Source organism: Cryptomeria japonica, chromosome 4 (genome assembly GCF_030272615.1).
Source record: "Cryptomeria japonica chromosome 4, Sugi_1.0, whole genome shotgun sequence".
Classification (NCBI taxonomy): Eukaryota; Viridiplantae; Streptophyta; class Pinopsida; order Cupressales; family Cupressaceae; genus Cryptomeria; species Cryptomeria japonica.
Window position 1 is genome coordinate 24,344,123 of NC_081408.1, and position 25,942 is coordinate 24,370,064.

A 25,942-nucleotide genomic window follows, 5' to 3' on the forward strand; every position below is an offset into this window, starting at 1 on the left:
CTCTCGCTATTTCTTTCTTTTTCAACTTTGTAAACTAGTTTGATGTTGCTATTAAAAAAAAGGAAGTTGATAGTGTTTGAGAGAGGTTGCTTGGCATTGTGCAAAGGAGTCACTAGGATAAAATCAGAATCATTTATTGAAAGCAGACATTTGTAGGAAATTTTAATGTTTCAATGAAATATTCATAAAATATGAGAACTGTGTTGAAAATAGGGGAGCGAAAGACAGCAAAACAAAAAATTTATATTAAACACATTCAAACATTAAAACACTGTCTGAGCTTTAGTTCTTTTCATACATGGCATTATATAGTCTGAAAATATCTTTGAGCAGACCCCCACTGATTTTACTACTGAACACAAGCACCATTAAAAATTCAGATTCATACCCTTTAGCAGCTCCTTTAACAGCTCCTCTGCCCATGGCATAATAGAGAGATTAATTTTTAACATTATGTAGAACGTTATGCATCCACCGAATAGAGAGAACAAATATAAAATATAATATATCAGACCACCCACAATTCGTGTGATATCCTGCAGATGGTAAGGTGACAGATTGAAGGAGTACAATGAAAATACATTCAAACCCAAGAAAGATCTGTCTTCATTACTGATTATAAATATTGAGATGCAGATTGCAGATATGGAGGAGGCCGAAGCTATTCTGCTCCAAAACAGATCTTTCGTATAGCGTGATAGCGACGTGTTAGTCCATCAGAGCCATTTATTGCAAAATCAACGGTGTAAAACGCGCGACTAACACATGTTAATCAATCCGTACTGCCGTTTTGAAGCCAGAATAGACGTGTCCTATGAAAGATACTAAGAATTTGGAATTGACAGAAACTCCTGGCAAATATTAATGTACATACGAAGGATACAAGAAGTAGTTGGGATTACTTCCAGCAAAGGAAATTTCTCTCAAAGAAAGCTGTTAATGACGTTGAGATTAAATAAATCACTGAAATTGCAAGTCGTTGTCAAGGAGATTGCCGCTGACCAAAGTTGAAGAGGAATCTGAAATTGCATGTGAGTATAGGAAACAGTGGGTACAGAAAAACAGAACAAAATAAACTATTAGAATCATATTGCAAGAAAAACATTACATACATTGATTGAACTGCAGCTCTCTTACATTTAGTCTTGTTAACCTTCTCTAAACTCTTCTAACAGCTCTGCGGAGCTGGACTCTAAGAGAGTGAGTACAAAATACATAATCATGGGATATACAGAAAACTAAGTGCATACAGTAAAGACAGACACAGCATAAATATTATTTATCAAGTTATCCACAATCTATTTGAAATCTATAGATGATAGAGGAGATCAAAAACAAATCCAAAGAAGATAACTTTCTTAAATGCATATCTTAATACGGAGATTGATTGTGCATACAGAGGACGATTTTAGTCTGATTGTACTTGTTGAGTTTGTTGAGATTATAATTTTCAACAGTAAGGAAAGAAGTCACTATTGCAGACAATGTCGTTGTCAAAGGGAAGTGGTGGCTAATTTCCACATAAAAATGTTGTTGATTTTGCAGATTTGTTGATTTTGTGACATTATTGGTGACATTGTTTGGTCCTAAAACTTTAGATTTGTGGTTGGATTGTAAGATAGGTCTCATGATATTGATATTCAATTTGATGAGGATTTTGAGATTGCAGGTTCTACTGTTTTGGGAATTCAAGATGGATGGCCATAAATGGTCCTGATTGGAGTGAGCATTAGTAGAGTGAATCGCAATGGTCGATTCTAGTTTGACCATTCTTGATTTCAGATTGAATACATTGATGATTGAATAATGTTGCAACACATATATTGGAGGTTTTCTTCAAAATGCTCATTATGGGGTTAAATAATAGAATCATGACCATTTTTCAAAGGATAGAATCGTGACTATTTTTTTATCTAATGTTCATTATGGGGACTAATGAAGGATAATGAACATTACAGATGTATTTAGTTATTTGTTTATGCATTGCTGGAAGTAATTAGAAAACTTTAGCTATATTGTTGAATCTATGTATACACAAAAATGTATCACAAATATGTATAGAGAATAAATATAATAAAATTATCTTAAATTTGATATATTTTCAGTAGTTTATTATTTTCTTTTCCAATTCTATTGTTATTTTATATTCCTTAACCACTTCCCCTCCCATTTTAGTTGTAAATGTGCAAGGATATCAAACCTTACTAACCCACTTCCATCTGTGTTGTTGCCATTCTAGAGAATGCCACTTAACATAATTAAAAATTAAATACTGCTATTTATTTTAAGATTCAATTAGATTGAAGTAAAATTTATTGATTTTTATTTCATAATATTTGTATCAATATAAATATTTTTCAAATAAATTAATATTTATAAGAAACGATATTACATGATTATAAGAGATATAAAAATCATCATCTTTATTACATTTTTCTTCCTTTAATTGAATTTCATTCATTTAATAATTATTCTTGATCTTAAAAAGAATAAAATAACCATCATAAAATACATTATTTACTACCATAGTTAATATTAGATACATTTAATGACAAGGTAATTCACCTTTTATATTTTCCACTAACTTCATTCTTTCGCTTTCCTTGCTATCCATGCAAACTCTCAACCCTACAGCCTGCAATAACAAAGCATGGATGATAAATATGTCATTTTATTTGCTTTATGACATCTAAAATGAAGAGAAAATATGTACCTAAAATTGCTTATATTTCTGGTCTATGAATAATTGTATATTGCTCTGTCAATCAAACTTTCTGTATCTTCCATGCCACTCAATAGAGACAAAGAAATAATACAAACATAATAAAACAAAATGTAAACACTATCCTCTAAACATATAGATATAAACTGTTGAATGATTCATCGCATTAACATGCAGATATTATCAAAATGAATACCCTCTCTCAATTAACCAGACAGACATGATGATACATAAACAAAGCTTCAATTTTACTTAATAAAAATATACATAAACCATATGCTTATAAAACTAAAAAATAGATTGACTTCAGTATCATATAGGTCAACATTATACATTATGAAAACAATGTCTCTAAAATCTAATAAAGGCGAAAGCTTACAGATTACATTACAAACTTCAACCATAATTGTATATGACTTCTACTATAGTCATATAAGGCAACTATTTTCTGAACCTTCCAAAAAGGTAGATGATAATTTTGTCCATGATCTGAAAGCATTTTCTACTCCAAGTTGTGGTAAGACACAACACTCCAATTACAAGAGAGAACCCAACTGCGTAGCTCAGGCCCAGACCAACTCCCCACCATATATCTTTTTCTGCATCTGTCTCATCAACATTTATCCCTGGCAGAATGCTTGGAGGACAAGATTTATTTTTGTGAATGCCACAACAGGTTGTATTGAGTTGGAGGCCGCATAAGTCTGAATTGTTTGAAAAGGACAATGTATCAAATGTTAAGAGTTGTCCCCCTTGTGGTATCCTTCCAGAAAGATTATTGTGGGACAAGTCCAAGTAACCCAAGAATGTAAGCAATTGCAGCTCGGAAGGAATCATTCCAGAGAGTTGGTTGTGTGAGAGATCAAGGGACTGCAGCTGTATCATTTTCCCCAAAGTCTTCGGTATTTCACCCTTAAAATGGTTTCTTGAAATATTAAGAATAATCAAACCCTCTAGTGATCCCATGTTTGGAGGAATTCCACCTGATAAATTGTTGCTTGATAAATCAATACATTTTACCAGTGCCAATGATCTTACAAACTCCATCCACTGTCCTTTGTTATTGATTGTCACTCGATCTACATAGAGTTTAAGAGTGCCAATATCTCCACTAAGAAAGATTTCGGCAGCGACTGTTTGATCTTTCAAAGCCTGCAAAGATGAGAGATTGGCTGGAATAATTCCTGAAAATCTGTTGGATGAAAGATCCAAGATTTGAAGAAGTGGCAATGTTGTGAGTTCTGAAGGTATTAACCCTTCAAATCTATTTGATCTCAAGATCAGAATCTTAAGACTTGATAGCTGCCCTATCCAATTTGGAATGATCCCTCTCATTTTGTTGTTGTTCAAATCTAGTATCTCCAACTGCTTACAGTTTGCAAGAGAGGTTGGGATATACGAATTCAGTCGATTTCCACCTAATTTTAATGTCTGAAGAGAAAGCATTTCTCCAAACTGCTGTGGCAACTCGCCCTCCAAATAATTGTTCTCTAAGTTCAACATCTCGATAACAGAGCTATTTTTAAAACAGGCAGGAATCTTACCTGTAAGCTTGTTATTTGAGAGATCCACAATTCGTATTCTGCATAATATAGAAGGTGGAATGCTACCGCTGAGATGATTTCGAGTGAGAGACAGATATACAAGTTGAGGATATTCACCAATTTCTGCTGGAATGGATCCACCCAGTTGATTGTCTTACACGTCCAACAGCTGCAGCCGATCATTAAAAAGCGGAAGCTGACCTTGTAAATTATTGCTATGCTTGGGTGTACTTTCTCAAACAGAAGTCTGAGGTATTTGATCAGTTTCAAGACTTTAAAACTTTTGTAGAGAAGCAATCCGGGAAAGCCATCAAAGTTCTACGCATTGCCAATGGTGGTGAGTATGTCAACCATCGGGTTGAGAGGTTTTGCACTTCAGAGGGAATTGATTTGCAACATTCAGTTCAATACAATCCTCAATAGAACGGTGTGGCAGAACAGAAGAAAAGGTCCTTGAAGGAAATGGCGAACTGCACGATTCACTCCAGATCTCTTGCACCACAGTATTGGGCAGAGGCAAATAACTGTGCTTGTTATATCCAAAACTGTGTTCCTCACTGAGCCTTGAAGGGAGTCACTCCTTTTGAAACTTGGAGTGGTCGAAAACTATCAGTTAAGCACTTCCGAGTTTTTGGTTCTCCTGCATGGGCCCACATTCCTGTAGAGAAACGCAAGGCCTTGGATCGGCAGAGCAGACCTTGCATATTTGTAGGTTATCCTGATGGTGTGAAGGGTTATCAGTTGCTCCACCCTACTACACATGAGTTGTTCATTGAGAGGAGTGTTCAGTTTGAGGAGGGCTCTTCGAGCTCACTTTCTACCACTTCTCCAAATCCTTCTACTTTGGCATTGGAGTTACTTGGGATACATGACAGCTCCTCTGATTAGTCAGATTCACCTAAGCAGTCTTCTACCTCCACTTCTAATGTAGAGAGCGATTCAGAGGACTCACCTCCTTCCTCTCCTAGTCATCATCAGAGGTTGATGATTCTCCTCCAGATTCTCCATCTTTTGGTCTACTTTGGGCTAGACAAACCTTGCAATCTACAGGTATTTGGTTTGGGGATCCATCAAACACCAGCGGACTCATTCACAGTTCCAGGGTGCTCCACATGTCTTCATTGCTACTACCTCAGATCCACTGTCTTTTCATGAGGCTTCTGGTATTTTTTAGTGGGATACAGCTATGCAAGAGGAGTATAGTTCCTTAACGAGGAACCACACTTGGGACCCTCTTCCTAAGGGAAGAAAACTTGTTTGATGTAAGTGGATCTATCGGACAAAATTTGCAGCAAATGGATCGGTTGACAAGTATAAGGCTCGCTTGGTCGCCAAAGGATTCTCCCAGGTTCCTGGGATTGACTACTCTAAGACTTTTGCGCCAGTTGCTCGAATTAATTCCATCTGACTTGTTCTTGCCATTGCTACAGCTAATCGTTGGGAAGTGCACCAGATGGATGTGAATAGTTCTTTTCTTCACAATGACCTTCAGGAGGAGATCTACATGGAGCAACCATAGGGGTTCCTTCAAGATTCTTCACTTGTGTGTTGTCTTTGGAAGTCTCTCTATGGCCCCAAACAGGCTCCTCGGGCTTGGTATGCCAAGATGGACTCCTTCCTTCTATCAGTTGGGTTCACTCGATGCCACTCTGATCCCAATGTCTACATTCTACAACAGGATTATTCACTCCTATTTTTGGTTTTGTATGTTGATGACTTGTTGATCACAGGGAGTTCTTCATCCACTATTGGGGCTATCAAAACTGCCCTTCATGACAGGTTTTTGATGACTGACTTGGGCTTATTGCATTACTTTCTCGGGATTGAGATCTACCAGTCTTCTTCTAGGATCACCATCAACCAGTCCAAGTATGCTCTAGATTTGCTCTCGAGGTTTCATATGGCTGATTGTAAGCCTGCTCCAACTCCCCTTCTTTCAGGAGTCAAACTTGAGGCTCAGTGTTCTTCTCCACTTGTTGATGGCACTTTGTACCGACAGCTTGTTGGGAACTTCTCATTTATCTGACTCATACGTGACCTGACATTTCATATAGGCATGGTCTCTCGATTCATGCAGGAGCCTCATGAGCTGCACTAGAAAGCAGCCAAGAGAATCCTTCACTACATTCAGGGTACTCACAATTTTGGGATTCACTACGCAGCGGGCATTGAGCTTGACTTGGTGGGCTACACAGATTCAGATTGGGTGAGTGATTCTCAAGATTGCAAGTCTACTTCAGGTTACAACTTCTCACTTGGTTCAGGTCCTGTTTGTTGGTCGAGCAAGAAGCAATCTACTATTACTCTATCTTCTACTGAGGTCGAGTATCAAGGGGCTATGAATGTCGCCACTGAGGCCATTTGGCTTCAAAATCTCCTCACTGAGTTTGGTGTCCAGATCAGAAGGTCATCAGTCATATTTTGTGACAACCAGAGTGCCATTCAGATCTCACAGAACCCGGTCCATCATCAGCGGACCAAACACATCTCGATCCACATGCACTACATCCGAGAGCTCATCCGTGGCCACGTCATCGACCTTTGCTATTGTCCGACTTCCGAGTAGGTTGCTGATATCTTCACCAAACCCTTCACTGAGAGCAAGTTCCTTCATTTGCGAGCTTTGTTGGGGGTGCGGGATGCTTCATCTTCTGGGGGGGCTTCTTCCTCTCACTCGGAGTCCTGACTCTCTCTTTTTGGAGGAATTTTAAGTACATTGGTACCTCATCAGGCTTGATTTCCTCACATTCCCGTTATCCCAAGCATTAATAAAATCAACAAAGAGCTTAGGGTCATGGCCTAGCATCCCTTCAACAAAATTATTTAGGTTCCCTTTAATCACCTTATCCCACAGCTCCCCATTGTTTTGAAATTTAGAGCAGTTGTTAGGTTCAACAACTAGTTTCCAAGCTCCAAAGTGGCTACAACAAGGAGGATCTCCCTATAATTTGGAAGGACATGGCTCTATTGATCGTGAACTATGTCACCTTGGACAAAAAGAAAGGAAAGAGCTCCACACGTAGATTTTTTCCATGCTGAATAATCTTTGGTATGGGGTAAGAATGAATTTCCCCTTCTAGATTATGTCATTTTTTCCATGCTAAATAATCTTTGGTATGGGGTAAGAATGAATTTCCCCTTCTAGATTATGTCTTCTTTATCTCAGTCTGTTTGCAAAGGCATAGAAGGGTAAACTACTCTCCATCAGGGTCTTATTCAAAGAATGTACAACTTCCACCTGGCTTTATCTCCCTCTGGTCCCTTCCATTGTGGTTGGGTCTACTGAAGATCCCAATTTGATTGTCAACCTTATTGTTACCCCCTCCAATTTTGTGGAATAGATTATGCCCCAATCTAGCTCTAAAATATCCACTAGACAAAACCCTACTAGAATGGCCAAATTTAGGACCATTGCTACTACCAAAAAGGATCAGGAAGTGGTTAGAAAATCTCAACATATCCCTGATAAAATACATAATTGAATTCATCATGATTGACTGTGACATGGTCTTCTCTTCAATTTAAGGGGGAATATGCAGGATGCCTGACTTCTCCTTTGAATTGGCCTTTTCTAAAGCTACAATCGCCCTTAAAATTTATAAGAAAAGCATTGCGAGGGATTTCTAAAAGGAAATGGCATTGATCATCCACCAATCGAACCGCTTGAAGGATAATGAACATTACCAATGCATTAGTTATTTGTTTATGGGAGGTAGTTAGAAAATTTTAGTTATATTGTTGAATCTATATATACATGGAAATGTATCATGAATATGTAACGGAGAATGAATATAATGAAATTATTTAAATTTGATATATTCTCTGCAGTGTATTACCTGTTTTTCCAGTTCTGTTGTTATTTTATATTCCTTCAATTGATATCATAGCTCAATTGAAAGATCCTGTAGAAGATAAAGATTAGATTGCTGTTGAAGATTAGATTTGCATCCGCTGCCGGAGATCAATGAAAAGGAGGAAGCAGAGGTTGATTTAGCGCTGGAAGATGAAGTACCAGAATTGGATTGAAATCATTACAGGCCCCTGAAAAGGCTGTTTGCTGGAAATGTCGTTTTACCGGTAATAAATTTGTGTCATTTAAGTCACTCTCGCTATTTCTTTCTTTTTCAACTTTGTAAACTAGTTTGATGTTGCTATTAAAAAAAAGGAAGTTGATAGTGTTTGAGAGAGGTTGCTTGGCATTGTGCAAAGGAGTCACTAGGATAAAATCAGAATCATTTATTGAAAGCAGACATTTGTAGGAAATTTTAATGTTTCAATGAAATATTCATAAAATATGAGAACTGTGTTGAAAATAGGGGAGCGAAAGACAGCAAAACAAAAAATTTATATTAAACACATTCAAACATTAAAACACTGTCTGAGCTTTAGTTCTTTTCATACATGGCATTATATAGTCTGAAAATATCTTTGAGCAGACCCCCACTGATTTTACTACTGAACACAAGCACCATTAAAAATTCAGATTCATACCCTTTAGCAGCTCCTTTAACAGCTCCTCTGCCCATGGCATAATAGAGAGATTAATTTTTAACATTATGTAGAACGTTATGCATCCACCGAATAGAGAGAACAAATATAAAATATAATATATCAGACCACCCACAATTCGTGTGATATCCTGCAGATGGTAAGGTGACAGATTGAAGGAGTACAATGAAAATACATTCAAACCCAAGAAAGATCTGTCTTCATTACTGATTATAAATATTGAGATGCAGATTGCAGATATGGAGGAGGCCGAAGCTATTCTGCTCCAAAACAGATCTTTCGTATAGCGTGATAGCGACGTGTTAGTCCATCAGAGCCATTTATTGCAAAATCAACGGTGTAAAACGCGCGACTAACACATGTTAATCAATCCGTACTGCCGTTTTGAAGCCAGAATAGACGTGTCCTATGAAAGATACTAAGAATTTGGAATTGACAGAAACTCCTGGCAAATATTAATGTACATACGAAGGATACAAGAAGTAGTTGGGATTACTTCCAGCAAAGGAAATTTCTCTCAAAGAAAGCTGTTAATGACGTTGAGATTAAATAAATCACTGAAATTGCAAGTCGTTGTCAAGGAGATTGCCGCTGACCAAAGTTGAAGAGGAATCTGAAATTGCATGTGAGTATAGGAAACAGTGGGTACAGAAAAACAGAACAAAATAAACTATTAGAATCATATTGCAAGAAAAACATTACATACATTGATTGAACTGCAGCTCTCTTACATTTAGTCTTGTTAACCTTCTCTAAACTCTTCTAACAGCTCTGCGGAGCTGGACTCTAAGAGAGTGAGTACAAAATACATAATCATGGGATATACAGAAAACTAAGTGCATACAGTAAAGACAGACACAGCATAAATATTATTTATCAAGTTATCCACAATCTATTTGAAATCTATAGATGATAGAGGAGATCAAAAACAAATCCAAAGAAGATAACTTTCTTAAATGCATATCTTAATACGGAGATTGATTGTGCATACAGAGGACGATTTTAGTCTGATTGTACTTGTTGAGTTTGTTGAGATTATAATTTTCAACAGTAAGGAAAGAAGTCACTATTGCAGACAATGTCGTTGTCAAAGGGAAGTGGTGGCTAATTTCCACATAAAAATGTTGTTGATTTTGCAGATTTGTTGATTTTGTGACATTATTGGTGACATTGTTTGGTCCTAAAACTTTAGATTTGTGGTTGGATTGTAAGATAGGTCTCATGATATTGATATTCAATTTGATGAGGATTTTGAGATTGCAGGTTCTACTGTTTTGGGAATTCAAGATGGATGGCCATAAATGGTCCTGATTGGAGTGAGCATTAGTAGAGTGAATCGCAATGGTCGATTCTAGTTTGACCATTCTTGATTTCAGATTGAATACATTGATGATTGAATAATGTTGCAACACATATATTGGAGGTTTTCTTCAAAATGCTCATTATGGGGTTAAATAATAGAATCATGACCATTTTTCAAAGGATAGAATCGTGACTATTTTTTTATCTAATGTTCATTATGGGGACTAATGAAGGATAATGAACATTACAGATGTATTTAGTTATTTGTTTATGCATTGCTGGAAGTAATTAGAAAACTTTAGCTATATTGTTGAATCTATGTATACACAAAAATGTATCACAAATATGTATAGAGAATAAATATAATAAAATTATCTTAAATTTGATATATTTTCAGTAGTTTATTATTTTCTTTTCCAATTCTATTGTTATTTTATATTCCTTAACCACTTCCCCTCCCATTTTAGTTGTAAATGTGCAAGGATATCAAACCTTACTAACCCACTTCCATCTGTGTTGTTGCCATTCTAGAGAATGCCACTTAACATAATTAAAAATTAAATACTGCTATTTATTTTAAGATTCAATTAGATTGAAGTAAAATTTATTGATTTTTATTTCATAATATTTGTATCAATATAAATATTTTTCAAATAAATTAATATTTATAAGAAACGATATTACATGATTATAAGAGATATAAAAATCATCATCTTTATTACATTTTTCTTCCTTTAATTGAATTTCATTCATTTAATAATTATTCTTGATCTTAAAAAGAATAAAATAACCATCATAAAATACATTATTTACTACCATAGTTAATATTAGATACATTTAATGACAAGGTAATTCACCTTTTATATTTTCCACTAACTTCATTCTTTCGCTTTCCTTGCTATCCATGCAAACTCTCAACCCTACAGCCTGCAATAACAAAGCATGGATGATAAATATGTCATTTTATTTGCTTTATGACATCTAAAATGAAGAGAAAATATGTACCTAAAATTGCTTATATTTCTGGTCTATGAATAATTGTTTATTGCTCTGTCAATCAAACTTTCTGTATCTTCCATGCCACTCAATAGAGACAAAGAAATAATACAAACATAATAAAACAAAATGTAAACACTATCCTCTAAACATATAGATATAAACTGTTGAATGATTCATCGCATTAACATGCAGATATTATCAAAATGAATACCCTCTCTCAATTAACCAGACAGACATGATGATACATAAACAAAGCTTCAATTTTACTTAATAAAAATATACATAAACCATATGCTTATAAAACTAAAAAATAGATTGACTTCAGTATCATATAGGTCAACATTATACATTATGAAAACAATGTCTCTAAAATCTAATAAAGGCGAAAGCTTACAGATTACATTACAAACTTCAACCATAATTGTATATGACTTCTACTATAGTCATATAAGGCAACTATTTTCTGAACCTTCCAAAAAGGTAGATGATAATTTTGTCCATGATCTGAAAGCATTTTCTACTCCAAGTTGTGGTAAGACACAACACTCCAATTACAAGAGAGAACCCAACTGCGTAGCTCAGGCCCAGACCAACTCCCCACCATATATCTTTTTCTGCATCTGTCTCATCAACATTTATCCCTGGCAGAATGCTTGGAGGACAAGATTTATTTTTGTGAATGCCACAACAGGTTGTATTGAGTTGGAGGCCGCATAAGTCTGAATTGTTTGAAAAGGACAATGTATCAAATGTTAAGAGTTGTCCCCCTTGTGGTATCCTTCCAGAAAGATTATTGTGGGACAAGTCCAAGTAACCCAAGAATGTAAGCAATTGCAGCTCGGAAGGAATCATTCCAGAGAGTTGGTTGTGTGAGAGATCAAGGGACTGCAGCTGTATCATTTTCCCCAAAGTCTTCGGTATTTCACCCTTAAAATGGTTTCTTGAAATATTAAGAATAATCAAACCCTCTAGTGATCCCATGTTTGGAGGAATTCCACCTGATAAATTGTTGCTTGATAAATCAATACATTTTACCAGTGCCAATGATCTTACAAACTCCATCCACTGTCCTTTGTTATTGATTGTCACTCGATCTACATAGAGTTTAAGAGTGCCAATATCTCCACTAAGAAAGATTTCGGCAGCGACTGTTTGATCTTTCAAAGCCTGCAAAGATGAGAGATTGGCTGGAATAATTCCTGAAAATCTGTTGGATGAAAGATCCAAGATTTGAAGAAGTGGCAATGTTGTGAGTTCTGAAGGTATTAACCCTTCAAATCTATTTGATCTCAAGATCAGAATCTTAAGACTTGATAGCTGCCCTATCCAATTTGGAATGATCCCTCTCATTTTGTTGTTGTTCAAATCTAGTATCTCCAACTGCTTACAGTTTGCAAGAGAGGTTGGGATATACGAATTCAGTCGATTTCCACCTAATTTTAATGTCTGAAGAGAAAGCATTTCTCCAAACTGCTGTGGCAACTCGCCCTCCAAATAATTGTTCTCTAAGTTCAACATCTCGATAACAGAGCTATTTTTAAAACAGGCAGGAATCTTACCTGTAAGCTTGTTATTTGAGAGATCCACAATTCGTATTCTGCATAATATAGAAGGTGGAATGCTACCGCTGAGATGATTTCGAGTGAGAGACAGATATACAAGTTGAGGATATTCACCAATTTCTGCTGGAATGGATCCACCCAGTTGATTGTCTTACACGTCCAACAGCTGCAGCCGATCATTAAAAAGCGGAAGCTGACCTTGTAAATTATTGCTATGCTTGGGTGTACTTTCTCAAACAGAAGTCTGAGGTATTTGATCAGTTTCAAGACTTTAAAACTTTTGTAGAGAAGCAATCCGGGAAAGCCATCAAAGTTCTACGCATTGCCAATGGTGGTGAGTATGTCAACCATCGGGTTGAGAGGTTTTGCACTTCAGAGGGAATTGATTTGCAACATTCAGTTCAATACAATCCTCAATAGAACGGTGTGGCAGAACAGAAGAAAAGGTCCTTGAAGGAAATGGCGAACTGCACGATTCACTCCAGATCTCTTGCACCACAGTATTGGGCAGAGGCAAATAACTGTGCTTGTTATATCCAAAACTGTGTTCCTCACTGAGCCTTGAAGGGAGTCACTCCTTTTGAAACTTGGAGTGGTCGAAAACTATCAGTTAAGCACTTCCGAGTTTTTGGTTCTCCTGCATGGGCCCACATTCCTGTAGAGAAACGCAAGGCCTTGGATCGGCAGAGCAGACCTTGCATATTTGTAGGTTATCCTGATGGTGTGAAGGGTTATCAGTTGCTCCACCCTACTACACATGAGTTGTTCATTGAGAGGAGTGTTCAGTTTGAGGAGGGCTCTTCGAGCTCACTTTCTACCACTTCTCCAAATCCTTCTACTTTGGCATTGGAGTTACTTGGGATACATGACAGCTCCTCTGATTAGTCAGATTCACCTAAGCAGTCTTCTACCTCCACTTCTAATGTAGAGAGCGATTCAGAGGACTCACCTCCTTCCTCTCCTAGTCATCATCAGAGGTTGATGATTCTCCTCCAGATTCTCCATCTTTTGGTCTACTTTGGGCTAGACAAACCTTGCAATCTACAGGTATTTGGTTTGGGGATCCATCAAACACCAGCGGACTCATTCACAGTTCCAGGGTGCTCCACATGTCTTCATTGCTACTACCTCAGATCCACTGTCTTTTCATGAGGCTTCTGGTATTTTTTAGTGGGATACAGCTATGCAAGAGGAGTATAGTTCCTTAACGAGGAACCACACTTGGGACCCTCTTCCTAAGGGAAGAAAACTTGTTTGATGTAAGTGGATCTATCGGACAAAATTTGCAGCAAATGGATCGGTTGACAAGTATAAGGCTCGCTTGGTCGCCAAAGGATTCTCCCAGGTTCCTGGGATTGACTACTCTAAGACTTTTGCGCCAGTTGCTCGAATTAATTCCATCTGACTTGTTCTTGCCATTGCTACAGCTAATCGTTGGGAAGTGCACCAGATGGATGTGAATAGTTCTTTTCTTCACAATGACCTTCAGGAGGAGATCTACATGGAGCAACCATAGGGGTTCCTTCAAGATTCTTCACTTGTGTGTTGTCTTTGGAAGTCTCTCTATGGCCCCAAACAGGCTCCTCGGGCTTGGTATGCCAAGATGGACTCCTTCCTTCTATCAGTTGGGTTCACTCGATGCCACTCTGATCCCAATGTCTACATTCTACAACAGGATTATTCACTCCTATTTTTGGTTTTGTATGTTGATGACTTGTTGATCACAGGGAGTTCTTCATCCACTATTGGGGCTATCAAAACTGCCCTTCATGACAGGTTTTTGATGACTGACTTGGGCTTATTGCATTACTTTCTCGGGATTGAGATCTACCAGTCTTCTTCTAGGATCACCATCAACCAGTCCAAGTATGCTCTAGATTTGCTCTCGAGGTTTCATATGGCTGATTGTAAGCCTGCTCCAACTCCCCTTCTTTCAGGAGTCAAACTTGAGGCTCAGTGTTCTTCTCCACTTGTTGATGGCACTTTGTACCGACAGCTTGTTGGGAACTTCTCATTTATCTGACTCATACGTGACCTGACATTTCATATAGGCATGGTCTCTCGATTCATGCAGGAGCCTCATGAGCTGCACTAGAAAGCAGCCAAGAGAATCCTTCACTACATTCAGGGTACTCACAATTTTGGGATTCACTACGCAGCGGGCATTGAGCTTGACTTGGTGGGCTACACAGATTCAGATTGGGTGAGTGATTCTCAAGATTGCAAGTCTACTTCAGGTTACAACTTCTCACTTGGTTCAGGTCCTGTTTGTTGGTCGAGCAAGAAGCAATCTACTATTACTCTATCTTCTACTGAGGTCGAGTATCAAGGGGCTATGAATGTCGCCACTGAGGCCATTTGGCTTCAAAATCTCCTCACTGAGTTTGGTGTCCAGATCAGAAGGTCATCAGTCATATTTTGTGACAACCAGAGTGCCATTCAGATCTCACAGAACCCGGTCCATCATCAGCGGACCAAACACATCTCGATCCACATGCACTACATCCGAGAGCTCATCCGTGGCCACGTCATCGACCTTTGCTATTGTCCGACTTCCGAGTAGGTTGCTGATATCTTCACCAAACCCTTCACTGAGAGCAAGTTCCTTCATTTGCGAGCTTTGTTGGGGGTGCGGGATGCTTCATCTTCTGGGGGGGCTTCTTCCTCTCACTCGGAGTCCTGACTCTCTCTTTTTGGAGGAATTTTAAGTACATTGGTACCTCATCAGGCTTGATTTCCTCACATTCCCGTTATCCCAAGCATTAATAAAATCAACAAAGAGCTTAGGGTCATGGCCTAGCATCCCTTCAACAAAATTATTTAGGTTCCCTTTAATCACCTTATCCCACAGCTCCCCATTGTTTTGAAATTTAGAGCAGTTGTTAGGTTCAACAACTAGTTTCCAAGCTCCAAAGTGGCTACAACAAGGAGGATCTCCCTATAATTTGGAAGGACATGGCTCTATTGATCGTGAACTATGTCACCTTGGACAAAAAGAAAGGAAAGAGCTCCACACGTAGATTTTTTCCATGCTGAATAATCTTTGGTATGGGGTAAGAATGAATTTCCCCTTCTAGATTATGTCATTTTTTCCATGCTAAATAATCTTTGGTATGGGGTAAGAATGAATTTCCCCTTCTAGATTATGTCTTCTTTATCTCAGTCTGTTTGCAAAGGCATAGAAGGGTAAACTACTCTCCATCAGGGTCTTATTCAAAGAATGTACAACTTCCACCTGGCTTTATCTCCCTCTGGTCCCTTCCATTGTGGTTGGGTCTACTGAAGATCCCAATTTGATTGTCAACCTTATTGTTACCCCCTCCAATTTTGTGGAATAGATTATGCCCCAATCTAGCTCTAAAATATCCACTAGACAAAACCCTACTAGAATGGCCAAATTTAGGACCATTGCTACTACCAAAAAGGATCAGGAAGTGGTTAGAAAATCTCAACATATCCCTGATAAAATACATAATTGAATTCATCATGATTGACTGTGACATGGTCTTCTCTTCAATTTAAGGGGGAATATGCAGGATGCCTGACTTCTCCTTTGAATTGGCCTTTTCTAAAGCTACAATCGCCCTTAAAATTTATAAGAAAAGCATTGCGAGGGATTTCTAAAAGGAAATGGCATTGATCATCCACCAATCGAACCGCTTGAAGGATAATGAACATTACCAATGCATTAGTTATTTGTTTATGGGAGGTAGTTAGAAAATTTTAGTTATATTGTTGAATCTATATATACATGGAAATGTATCATGAATATGTAACGGAGAATGAATATAATGAAATTATTTAAATTTGATATATTCTCTGCAGTGTATTACCTGTTTTTCCAGTTCTGTTGTTATTTTATATTCCTTCAATTGATATCATAGCTCAATTGAAAGATCCTGTAGAAGATAAAGATTAGATTGCTGTTGAAGATTAGATTTGCATCCGCTGCCGGAGATCAATGAAAAGGAGGAAGCAGAGGTTGATTTAGCGCTGGAAGATGAAGTACCAGAATTGGATTGAAATCATTACAGGCCCCTGAAAAGGCTGTTTGCTGGAAATGTCGTTTTACCGGTAATAAATTTGTGTCATTTAAGTCACTCTCGCTATTTCTTTCTTTTTCAACTTTGTAAACTAGTTTGATGTTGCTATTAAAAAAAAGGAAGTTGATAGTGTTTGAGAGAGGTTGCTTGGCATTGTGCAAAGGAGTCACTAGGATAAAATCAGAATCATTTATTGAAAGCAGACATTTGTAGGAAATTTTAATGTTTCAATGAAATATTCATAAAATATGAGAACTGTGTTGAAAATAGGGGAGCGAAAGACAGCAAAACAAAAAATTTATATTAAACACATTCAAACATTAAAACACTGTCTGAGCTTTAGTTCTTTTCATACATGGCATTATATAGTCTGAAAATATCTTTGAGCAGACCCCCACTGATTTTACTACTGAACACAAGCACCATTAAAAATTCAGATTCATACCCTTTAGCAGCTCCTTTAACAGCTCCTCTGCCCATGGCATAATAGAGAGATTAATTTTTAACATTATGTAGAACGTTATGCATCCACCGAATAGAGAGAACAAATATAAAATATAATATATCAGACCACCCACAATTCGTGTGATATCCTGCAGATGGTAAGGTGACAGATTGAAGGAGTACAATGAAAATACATTCAAACCCAAGAAAGATCTGTCTTCATTACTGATTATAAATATTGAGATGCAGATTGCAGATATGGAGGAGGCCGAAGCTATTCTGCTCCAAAACAGATCTTTCGTATAGCGTGATAGCGACGTGTTAGTCCATCAGAGCCATTTATTGCAAAATCAACGGTGTAAAACGCGCGACTAACACATGTTAATCAATCCGTACTGCCGTTTTGAAGCCAGAATAGACGTGTCCTATGAAAGATACTAAGAATTTGGAATTGACAGAAACTCCTGGCAAATATTAATGTACATACGAAGGATACAAGAAGTAGTTGGGATTACTTCCAGCAAAGGAAATTTCTCTCAAAGAAAGCTGTTAATGACGTTGAGATTAAATAAATCACTGAAATTGCAAGTCGTTGTCAAGGAGATTGCCGCTGACCAAAGTTGAAGAGGAATCTGAAATTGCATGTGAGTATAGGAAACAGTGGGTACAGAAAAACAGAACAAAATAAACTATTAGAATCATATTGCAAGAAAAACATTACATACATTGATTGAACTGCAGCTCTCTTACATTTAGTCTTGTTAACCTTCTCTAAACTCTTCTAACAGCTCTGCGGAGCTGGACTCTAAGAGAGTGAGTACAAAATACATAATCATGGGATATACAGAAAACTAAGTGCATACAGTAAAGACAGACACAGCATAAATATTATTTATCAAGTTATCCACAATCTATTTGAAATCTATAGATGATAGAGGAGATCAAAAACAAATCCAAAGAAGATAACTTTCTTAAATGCATATCTTAATACGGAGATTGATTGTGCATACAGAGGACGATTTTAGTCTGATTGTACTTGTTGAGTTTGTTGAGATTATAATTTTCAACAGTAAGGAAAGAAGTCACTATTGCAGACAATGTCGTTGTCAAAGGGAAGTGGTGGCTAATTTCCACATAAAAATGTTGTTGATTTTGCAGATTTGTTGATTTTGTGACATTATTGGTGACATTGTTTGGTCCTAAAACTTTAGATTTGTGGTTGGATTGTAAGATAGGTCTCATGATATTGATATTCAATTTGATGAGGATTTTGAGATTGCAGGTTCTACTGTTTTGGGAATTCAAGATGGATGGCCATAAATGGTCCTGATTGGAGTGAGCATTAGTAGAGTGAATCGCAATGGTCGATTCTAGTTTGACCATTCTTGATTTCAGATTGAATACATTGATGATTGAATAATGTTGCAACACATATATTGGAGGTTTTCTTCAAAATGCTCATTATGGGGTTAAATAATAGAATCATGACCATTTTTCAAAGGATAGAATCGTGACTATTTTTTTATCTAATGTTCATTATGGGGACTAATGAAGGATAATGAACATTACAGATGTATTTAGTTATTTGTTTATGCATTGCTGGAAGTAATTAGAAAACTTTAGCTATATTGTTGAATCTATGTATACACAAAAATGTATCACAAATATGTATAGAGAATAAATATAATAAAATTATCTTAAATTTGATATATTTTCAGTAGTTTATTATTTTCTTTTCCAATTCTATTGTTATTTTATATTCCTTAACCACTTCCCCTCCCATTTTAGTTGTAAATGTGCAAGGATATCAAACCTTACTAACCCACTTCCATCTGTGTTGTTGCCATTCTAGAGAATGCCACTTAACATAATTAAAAATTAAATACTGCTATTTATTTTAAGATTCAATTAGATTGAAGTAAAATTTATTGATTTTTATTTCATAATATTTGTATCAATATAAATATTTTTCAAATAAATTAATATTTATAAGAAACGATATTACATGATTATAAGAGATATAAAAATCATCATCTTTATTACATTTTTCTTCCTTTAATTGAATTTCATTCATTTAATAATTATTCTTGATCTTAAAAAGAATAAAATAACCATCATAAAATACATTATTTACTACCATAGTTAATATTAGATACATTTAATGACAAGGTAATTCACCTTTTATATTTTCCACTAACTTCATTCTTTCGCTTTCCTTGCTATCCATGCAAACTCTCAACCCTACAGCCTGCAATAACAAAGCATGGATGATAAATATGTCATTTTATTTGCTTTATGACATCTAAAATGAAGAGAAAATATGTACCTAAAATTGCTTATATTTCTGGTCTATGAATAATTGTATATTGCTCTGTCAATCAAACTTTCTGTATCTTCCATGCCACTCAATAGAGACAAAGAAATAATACAAACATAATAAAACAAAATGTAAACACTATCCTCTAAACATATAGATATAAACTGTTGAATGATTCATCGCATTAACATGCAGATATTATCAAAATGAATACCCTCTCTCAATTAACCAGACAGACATGATGATACATAAACAAAGCTTCAATTTTACTTAATAAAAATATACATAAACCATATGCTTATAAAACTAAAAAATAGATTGACTTCAGTATCATATAGGTCAACATTATACATTATGAAAACAATGTCTCTAAAATCTAATAAAGGCGAAAGCTTACAGATTACATTACAAACTTCAACCATAATTGTATATGACTTCTACTATAGTCATATAAGGCAACTATTTTCTGAACCTTCCAAAAAGGTAGATGATAATTTTGTCCATGATCTGAAAGCATTTTCTACTCCAAGTTGTGGTAAGACACAACACTCCAATTACAAGAGAGAACCCAACTGCGTAGCTCAGGCCCAGACCAACTCCCCACCATATATCTTTTTCTGCATCTGTCTCATCAACATTTATCCCTGGCAGAATGCTTGGAGGACAAGATTTATTTTTGTGAATGCCACAACAGGTTGTATTGAGTTGGAGGCCGCATAAGTCTGAATTGTTTGAAAAGGACAATGTATCAAATGTTAAGAGTTGCCCCCCTTGTGGTATCCTTCCAGAAAGATTATTGTGGGACAAGTCCAAGTAACCCAAGAATGTAAGCAATTGCAGCTCGGAAGGAATCATTCCAGAGAGTTGGTTGTGTGAGAGATCAAGGGACTGCAGCTGTATCATTTTCCCCAAAGTCTTCGGTATTTCACCCTTAAAATGGTTTCTTGAAATATTAAGAATAATCAAACCCTCTAGTGATCCCATGTTTGGAGGAATTCCACCTGATAAATTGTTGCTTGATAAATCAATACATTTTACCAGTGCCAATGATCTTACAAACTCCATCCACTGTCCTTTGTTATTGATTGTCACTCGATCTACATAGAGTTTAAGAGTGCCAATATCTCCACTAAGAAAGATTTCGGCAGCGACTGTTTGATCTTTCAAAGCCTGCAAAGATGAGAGATTGGCTGGAATAATTCCTGAAAATCTGTTGGATGAAAGATCCAAGATTTGAAGAAGTGGCAATGTTGTGAGTTCTGAAGGTATTAACCCTTCAAATCTATTTGATCTCAAGATCAGAATCTTAAGACTTGATAGCTGCCCTATCCAATTTGGAATGATCCCTCTCATTTTGTTGTTGTTCAAATCTAGTATCTCCAACTGCTTACAGTTTGCAAGAGAGGTTGGGATATACGAATTCAGTCGATTTCCACCTAATTTTAATGTCTGAAGAGAAAGCATTTCTGCAAACTGCTGTGGCAACTCGCCCTCCAAATAATTGTTCTCTAAGTTCAACATCTCGATAACAGAGCTATTTTTAAAACAGGCAGGAATCTTACCTGTAAGCTTGTTATTTGAGAGATCCACAATTCGTATTCTGCATAATATAGAAGGTGGAATGCTACCGCTGAGATGATTTCGAGCGAGAGACAGATATACAAGTTGAGGATATTCACCAATTTCTGCTGGAATGGATCCACCCAGTTGATTGTCTGACACGTCCAACAGCTGCAGCTGATCATTAAAAAGCGGAAGCTGACCTTGTAAATTATTGCTATGCAAATCCAGCATAAACAAAAAACTTCCCGTCAACGAATGAGGTAGAACTCCTGCAAAGTGATTGTTGGAAAGATTGAGAAACCAAAGATAATTGGCACCCCATATCCACTGTGGAATGTTTCCTGCAAGACTGCAGTTGGACAAATACATACTGGTAATCTCATATTGTGTAATTAGGAATGTTGGAAACTCGCCTTCCATGTTACATGAGCTTAATCCCAGAGTTTGCAAAGAGAATTTTGGAATCCATGTTGGACTGATCTTTACAGATAAAAGATTTTCGGAAATGTCTATACTGCGAAGTTGGCTGAGATTATCAAGGTGAGACACTGAAAAATCCCCACTTAACCGGTTGGAGGACAGGGCGAGCCTTGAGAGTTTATAAAGGTTGGAAATATTGAGAGGGATGACACCTTCTAATTTGTTACTGCTTAGATCAAGCGATTCCAGAGATACGAGTTGGCCAATGGAAGGGGGTATATTACCAGTCAATGCATTGCTACTCAGATCGAGCCGTGTGAGGTAGTGAAGGATACCGGCAGGAGATGGAATGCCGCCCTTGAATTGATTGTATCTCAGATTAACATGTTGGAGGTTCGGAAATGCAGTCAACAACATTGGGGGAATATCTCCAGAAAACCCAGCGAATGATAAGTCTAAGTAGCGCAAACTCTTGAGTCTGCCCAATCCAGGAGGGATGGATACTCCAGCAAAGTTATTGAAGCTGAGATCCAGGTGCTCCAACTGTTCCAGATTAAACAACGGGGAAAGAACATCCCCAGTTAAATTACTCAGATAAACATCCGCATTACCATAGGAACCCTGCAGATCTAGACGAATGACATGATGTGTGTGAGGATGGCATTGGATTCGTTTCCAATCACAGCAGTTGAAACCATGCCATGAGTTGAGTAGTTGATTGGAGGGATCAAGAACAGATGCCTTGAACTGCAAAAGGGAATCTCGTTCATGGTCTGAACAACACCGACGGCCATTAATGTGCAAGAGCAGAAAAATGACAACAGCTGACCAAAACATTTTCATTACCAACAGTTTGCTCCTTTTTCCGTGGCTTCGATCACCTGTGATTGAATATATAATAAAGAATGAGTTGAAGGCGTCTCCAATTCTCTTTAGTCAAGAATGTCTGCTTCGTATTATTGCAAAGACTAACAGCCATCGCGTCTTATAACGTGTGGTCCATAATAAAAGGAGACTAAATGTGTGAGTCCAATATTTGGTGAGATTCAATCCAATCTGTGTGACTAAACGACAAACGGCTGAAACCACAAAGTCGTCAATCTTTAGTTTTCATCCTTATTTTCTCTTTTTGACCAAAATAAAATAAAACTAGCAATTGAATCTTGGTGTGCAAAACCTAGCAATTGAATTTTGGTGTGCAATGGGTATGCTGAAGAGGTACAAAAGTTTAATTGGAAATATTTTTGGTTTATTTTGGTTGATAAATTATAGAGTAATATGAATAATGTTAACATAATCAAGATAGTATTATGGTTTCTTCCGTCGCATGCAAATACATATAAAAATATCTTCCACATACATATAAAATATAACAAATAAATAAATAATAAATAAATGAATGTATAGATAGGCATAAATACTCAACCAATAATTAATAAATAAATAAAGAATAATCTAATAAATTAAAAGATAATAAATATTCAATTAAACATTAGAACATGAAATAATAATAATATAAAACCATCAATTCAATACAAATTCATGAAATAAACATCAATAAATAATAAATCTCTAATAATAATAATGCAGACATTAATATCAAATACTAATGTTATCCATTAATTTAATTTAATACTAAATAAAGTATATAAATCGATTAATTATTAATTAATAATTAATTGAAAACTCACAACCCTATATAGGGTTGAACAACGTACCACATGAAAATAAATTAGAAATTTTATATAATTAAAATGTAGATAACAAAAAAGGAGATTGTTATTTAATTTGTAATTTATGACAACAAAATAAGTGTAAAGGGAGATTGTAAAATAGATAGTTTGTCATTTTACATGCAGCCCCCAAATTAAAATTTTTGTAAGAGAGATCATGATAAGAACATATGATTAAAAGGATTTAATTAAAATAAATAAGTTGAAAGTAAAATTTAGCCAAGAAATATGAAATACTTCACCTAATAATACAAATTTGATGATCTTACTCTTAATCAAGTAGATTCAATTCAAGCCTATTAGACAACCAAATGATAATCTACTTAATTGATTCTAAAAGGTATTATGAATTCTAGAATGTGTGACATGGAAAGCAAGATGTGGAAAATAATATTTTTTTAAGAGCAAATCTTCACAAGTAGACAAATAATTCATATTCACCAATTAGATGAATATAATTACCTTTATAAAAACTCAAAAATGACTTGAATTCTATATTTATTAATTCGATAAATATTGTTTAGCAAACAATATAAATAAAATAAATATTTATTTAAAAACTATTTATTAATTTTTAATTATTTTAAATATTATTTAATGAATATAAATCAAAGTTAAAAAATTAAATCACTTAAAAATTTATTTAATTTCATTACATAATCTATTCTTAATTTATTCCAGAACTAATATGATTAATTCCACTGGATAATCTACAGGAATCAACTAGAAATATAAGTTTGAAAGTCTGTGGTACATCCACAAAACACGGTAAAGACAATAATGACAAAAGTGACAAGTGTCTATTCAGAATTAATGGAAGTGACTAAAATTCAACCAAGTCATTACTCGCTTGCAGTTGGCGCGCATTGAACGAGAGATTTAGTCGCAGTCAACATTACAAGTTTTCAAAGTAAACGGAAGTCACCCGAATCAGAATATGGAAGTAAACTCCACTTTTCCTCTCTCTACTTTTTTAATTTCTGCCGTGGACGGTGGGCTGAAATTTCAAGATAACGATAAGGAATTGGACTTGTTTATAAGGGTTAAGGTGAACTCATGAGTGATTCTTAATTAATTTGTTGTTATTTAAATATTAGTAAAGTGTTATTAAAAAATATTTCGTGGTGATCATGTAAATGTAAATAAAAATTGATTAATTTAAATATATGAAATAATGATTGTACAATACATGTGATTAGTTGTTAGGCCATCAACTTGTATGTTCTTTGTGCAACAAAGGTGTTAATGGAGAATTGATAGCTTCAAATCAACTATGGATCGACTTATAAGGATATAAACATTAATTAAAAACTTTTTGAATCAGGAAGAGAATCATGCTCCATCAGTAGCAAACTCATGTTATGTTTGCAATGCGGAGAGAGGGAGAGATAGGGATAGAAGGAGGGAGAGATTGGGGGCGCAAGATAGAGAGAAAGCAAGAGGGGTAAGGAGATAGAGATAAATGGAATGATAGAGATAGAGATGGAGATGGTGACAAAGACTAAGATAGAGAAGAGAGGGAGAGATAGAGAGAGAGAAGAGAGAGGAAAAAATAGAGATAGAAGAAAGAAATATATAGAGATAGCGAGTGATATATTGAGTGAGGTAGAGAGATATGGAGAGAACAAGATAAAGACATAGCAAGAGATGGAATAATGGATATGGAGAGATAGAGAGGCAAATAGATATAGAGAGGAACAAGGAGACAAATACATAGAGAGATAGAGGAAGAGATAATGATAAAGATAGAGGGATAGAAAGGGTGAAATAAAGAGGAAGAGATAGAGATATAGAGGAAGGGGGGAAGATAGAGAAATGTATAGAGAGAGAGAGGGAAAGGGACAAGGAGAGAGATAAAAAGAGACAAACAAAGAGAATAGATAGAAAAATAGAGATGTAGAGATGAAGCGAGAAATAGGGGGAGATAAAATAGATAGAGAAAGATATATAGAGAGAGATATATATATATTGGGAGAGATGGAGAGAGATGTACATGCAAAGCTAAATGGAGAGATAGGTGTAAAGAGAGATATAGATAGGGGGATAGGGAGAGAGGGAGAGAGGTAGAGATGGAGATAGAGAGGAGTGAGATAAAGAGAGAGGGGAGAGAAAGGGAGAGAAATAGGTGGACTAGAGAGAGAGAGAGAGAGAGAGAGAGAGAGAGAGAGAGGATAATCTAGAGCGAGAGAGAGAGAGAGAGGGTAATCTAGAGCTCATATAAAGAGATGAGAAGAGTGACAGATAGATAATGGTAGAAAAATATTTGGATAGAAAGAGATAGAGAGAAGAATAGAAATAATGATACAAATTAGGGGAGATGAAGGGAGAGGAGTGAATGAGAGAGAGATAAATAAATAGGGATATATAAGATATAAATAGAAAGAGATAGATAGATAGATAAATAGAGAGAGAGAGAGAGAGAGAGAGAGAGAGAGAGAGAGAGATGGAATGGATAAGGATAGGAGGGGAAAGAGTGAGAGAAAGGTGATGCGGAGAGGTAATAGAGAGAGAGCTTAATTCATTTAAATATATAAAATTTAATAAAATAATTTACTTAAAATTGAAAAATGCTACTTTAATATTACATAAATATATTATTGCATAATTTTCTATTATGTACAAGTCTAAAGAAAAACAATGCTTTATATTAGATTAAAATAGTTAACAAATGTCTATGTGCTCTAAATTTATCTCTCATTTGATTTCTACAGTATTTCAGATAGGTAATCCAAATAGATGTGGCATTTAACTGCCAAATTCAAAAAATTGAATAGAAAATGTATA

The 25,942-nt window shown here is 35.9% G+C and overlaps 2 protein-coding genes across 2 annotated transcripts; both read right to left on the reverse strand.

The window, feature by feature from the left end:
• Nucleotides 1-479: 479 nt before the first annotated feature.
• LOC131030856 (receptor-like protein 43) lies at nucleotides 480-22,389 on the reverse strand. The gene is made up of 4 exons (XM_059219535.1): nucleotides 19,840-22,389; nucleotides 19,304-19,373; nucleotides 10,935-11,004; nucleotides 480-2,635 (listed from the first exon to the last, which is right to left on the reverse strand). The coding sequence occupies exon 1, from the start codon at nucleotides 22,266-22,268 to the stop codon at nucleotides 19,902-19,904; it is 2,367 nt and encodes a 788-aa protein (XP_059075518.1). The 5' UTR covers nucleotides 22,269-22,389; the 3' UTR covers nucleotides 480-2,635; nucleotides 10,935-11,004; nucleotides 19,304-19,373; nucleotides 19,840-19,901.
• Nucleotides 3,164-17,161, reverse strand: LOC131874857 (receptor-like protein EIX1). Its single transcript, XM_059218784.1, has 4 exons — nucleotides 17,074-17,161; nucleotides 11,632-12,788; nucleotides 10,935-11,004; nucleotides 3,164-4,419 (listed from the first exon to the last, which is right to left on the reverse strand). Exons 1-4 carry the CDS (start codon nucleotides 17,159-17,161, stop codon nucleotides 3,164-3,166), a joined length of 2,571 nt encoding a protein of 856 aa, XP_059074767.1.
• Nucleotides 22,390-25,942: the final 3,553 nt, after the last annotated feature.

What these genes read in the sequence shown, in the direction of transcription:
- LOC131030856 (XM_059219535.1), bottom strand. Translation starts at nt 22,268, where the DNA reads ATGAAAATGTTTTGGTCAGCTGTTGTCATTTTTCTGCTCTTGCACATT.
- LOC131874857 (XM_059218784.1), bottom strand. Translation starts at nt 17,161, where the DNA reads ATGGGCAGAGGAGCTGTTAAAGGAGCTGCTAAAGGGTATGAATCTGAA. An exon ending in CAGTAGTAAAATCAGTGGGG is followed by an intron (nt 12,789 to 17,073) that starts GTCTGCTCAAAG and finishes TGGACGTGTAAG; the next exon opens with ACAATCAACTGGGTGGATCC. An exon ending in GTTAGTGGAAAATATAAAAG is followed by an intron (nt 4,420 to 10,934) that starts GTGAATTACCTT and finishes TGGACGTGTAAG; the next exon opens with ACAATCAACTGGGTGGATCC.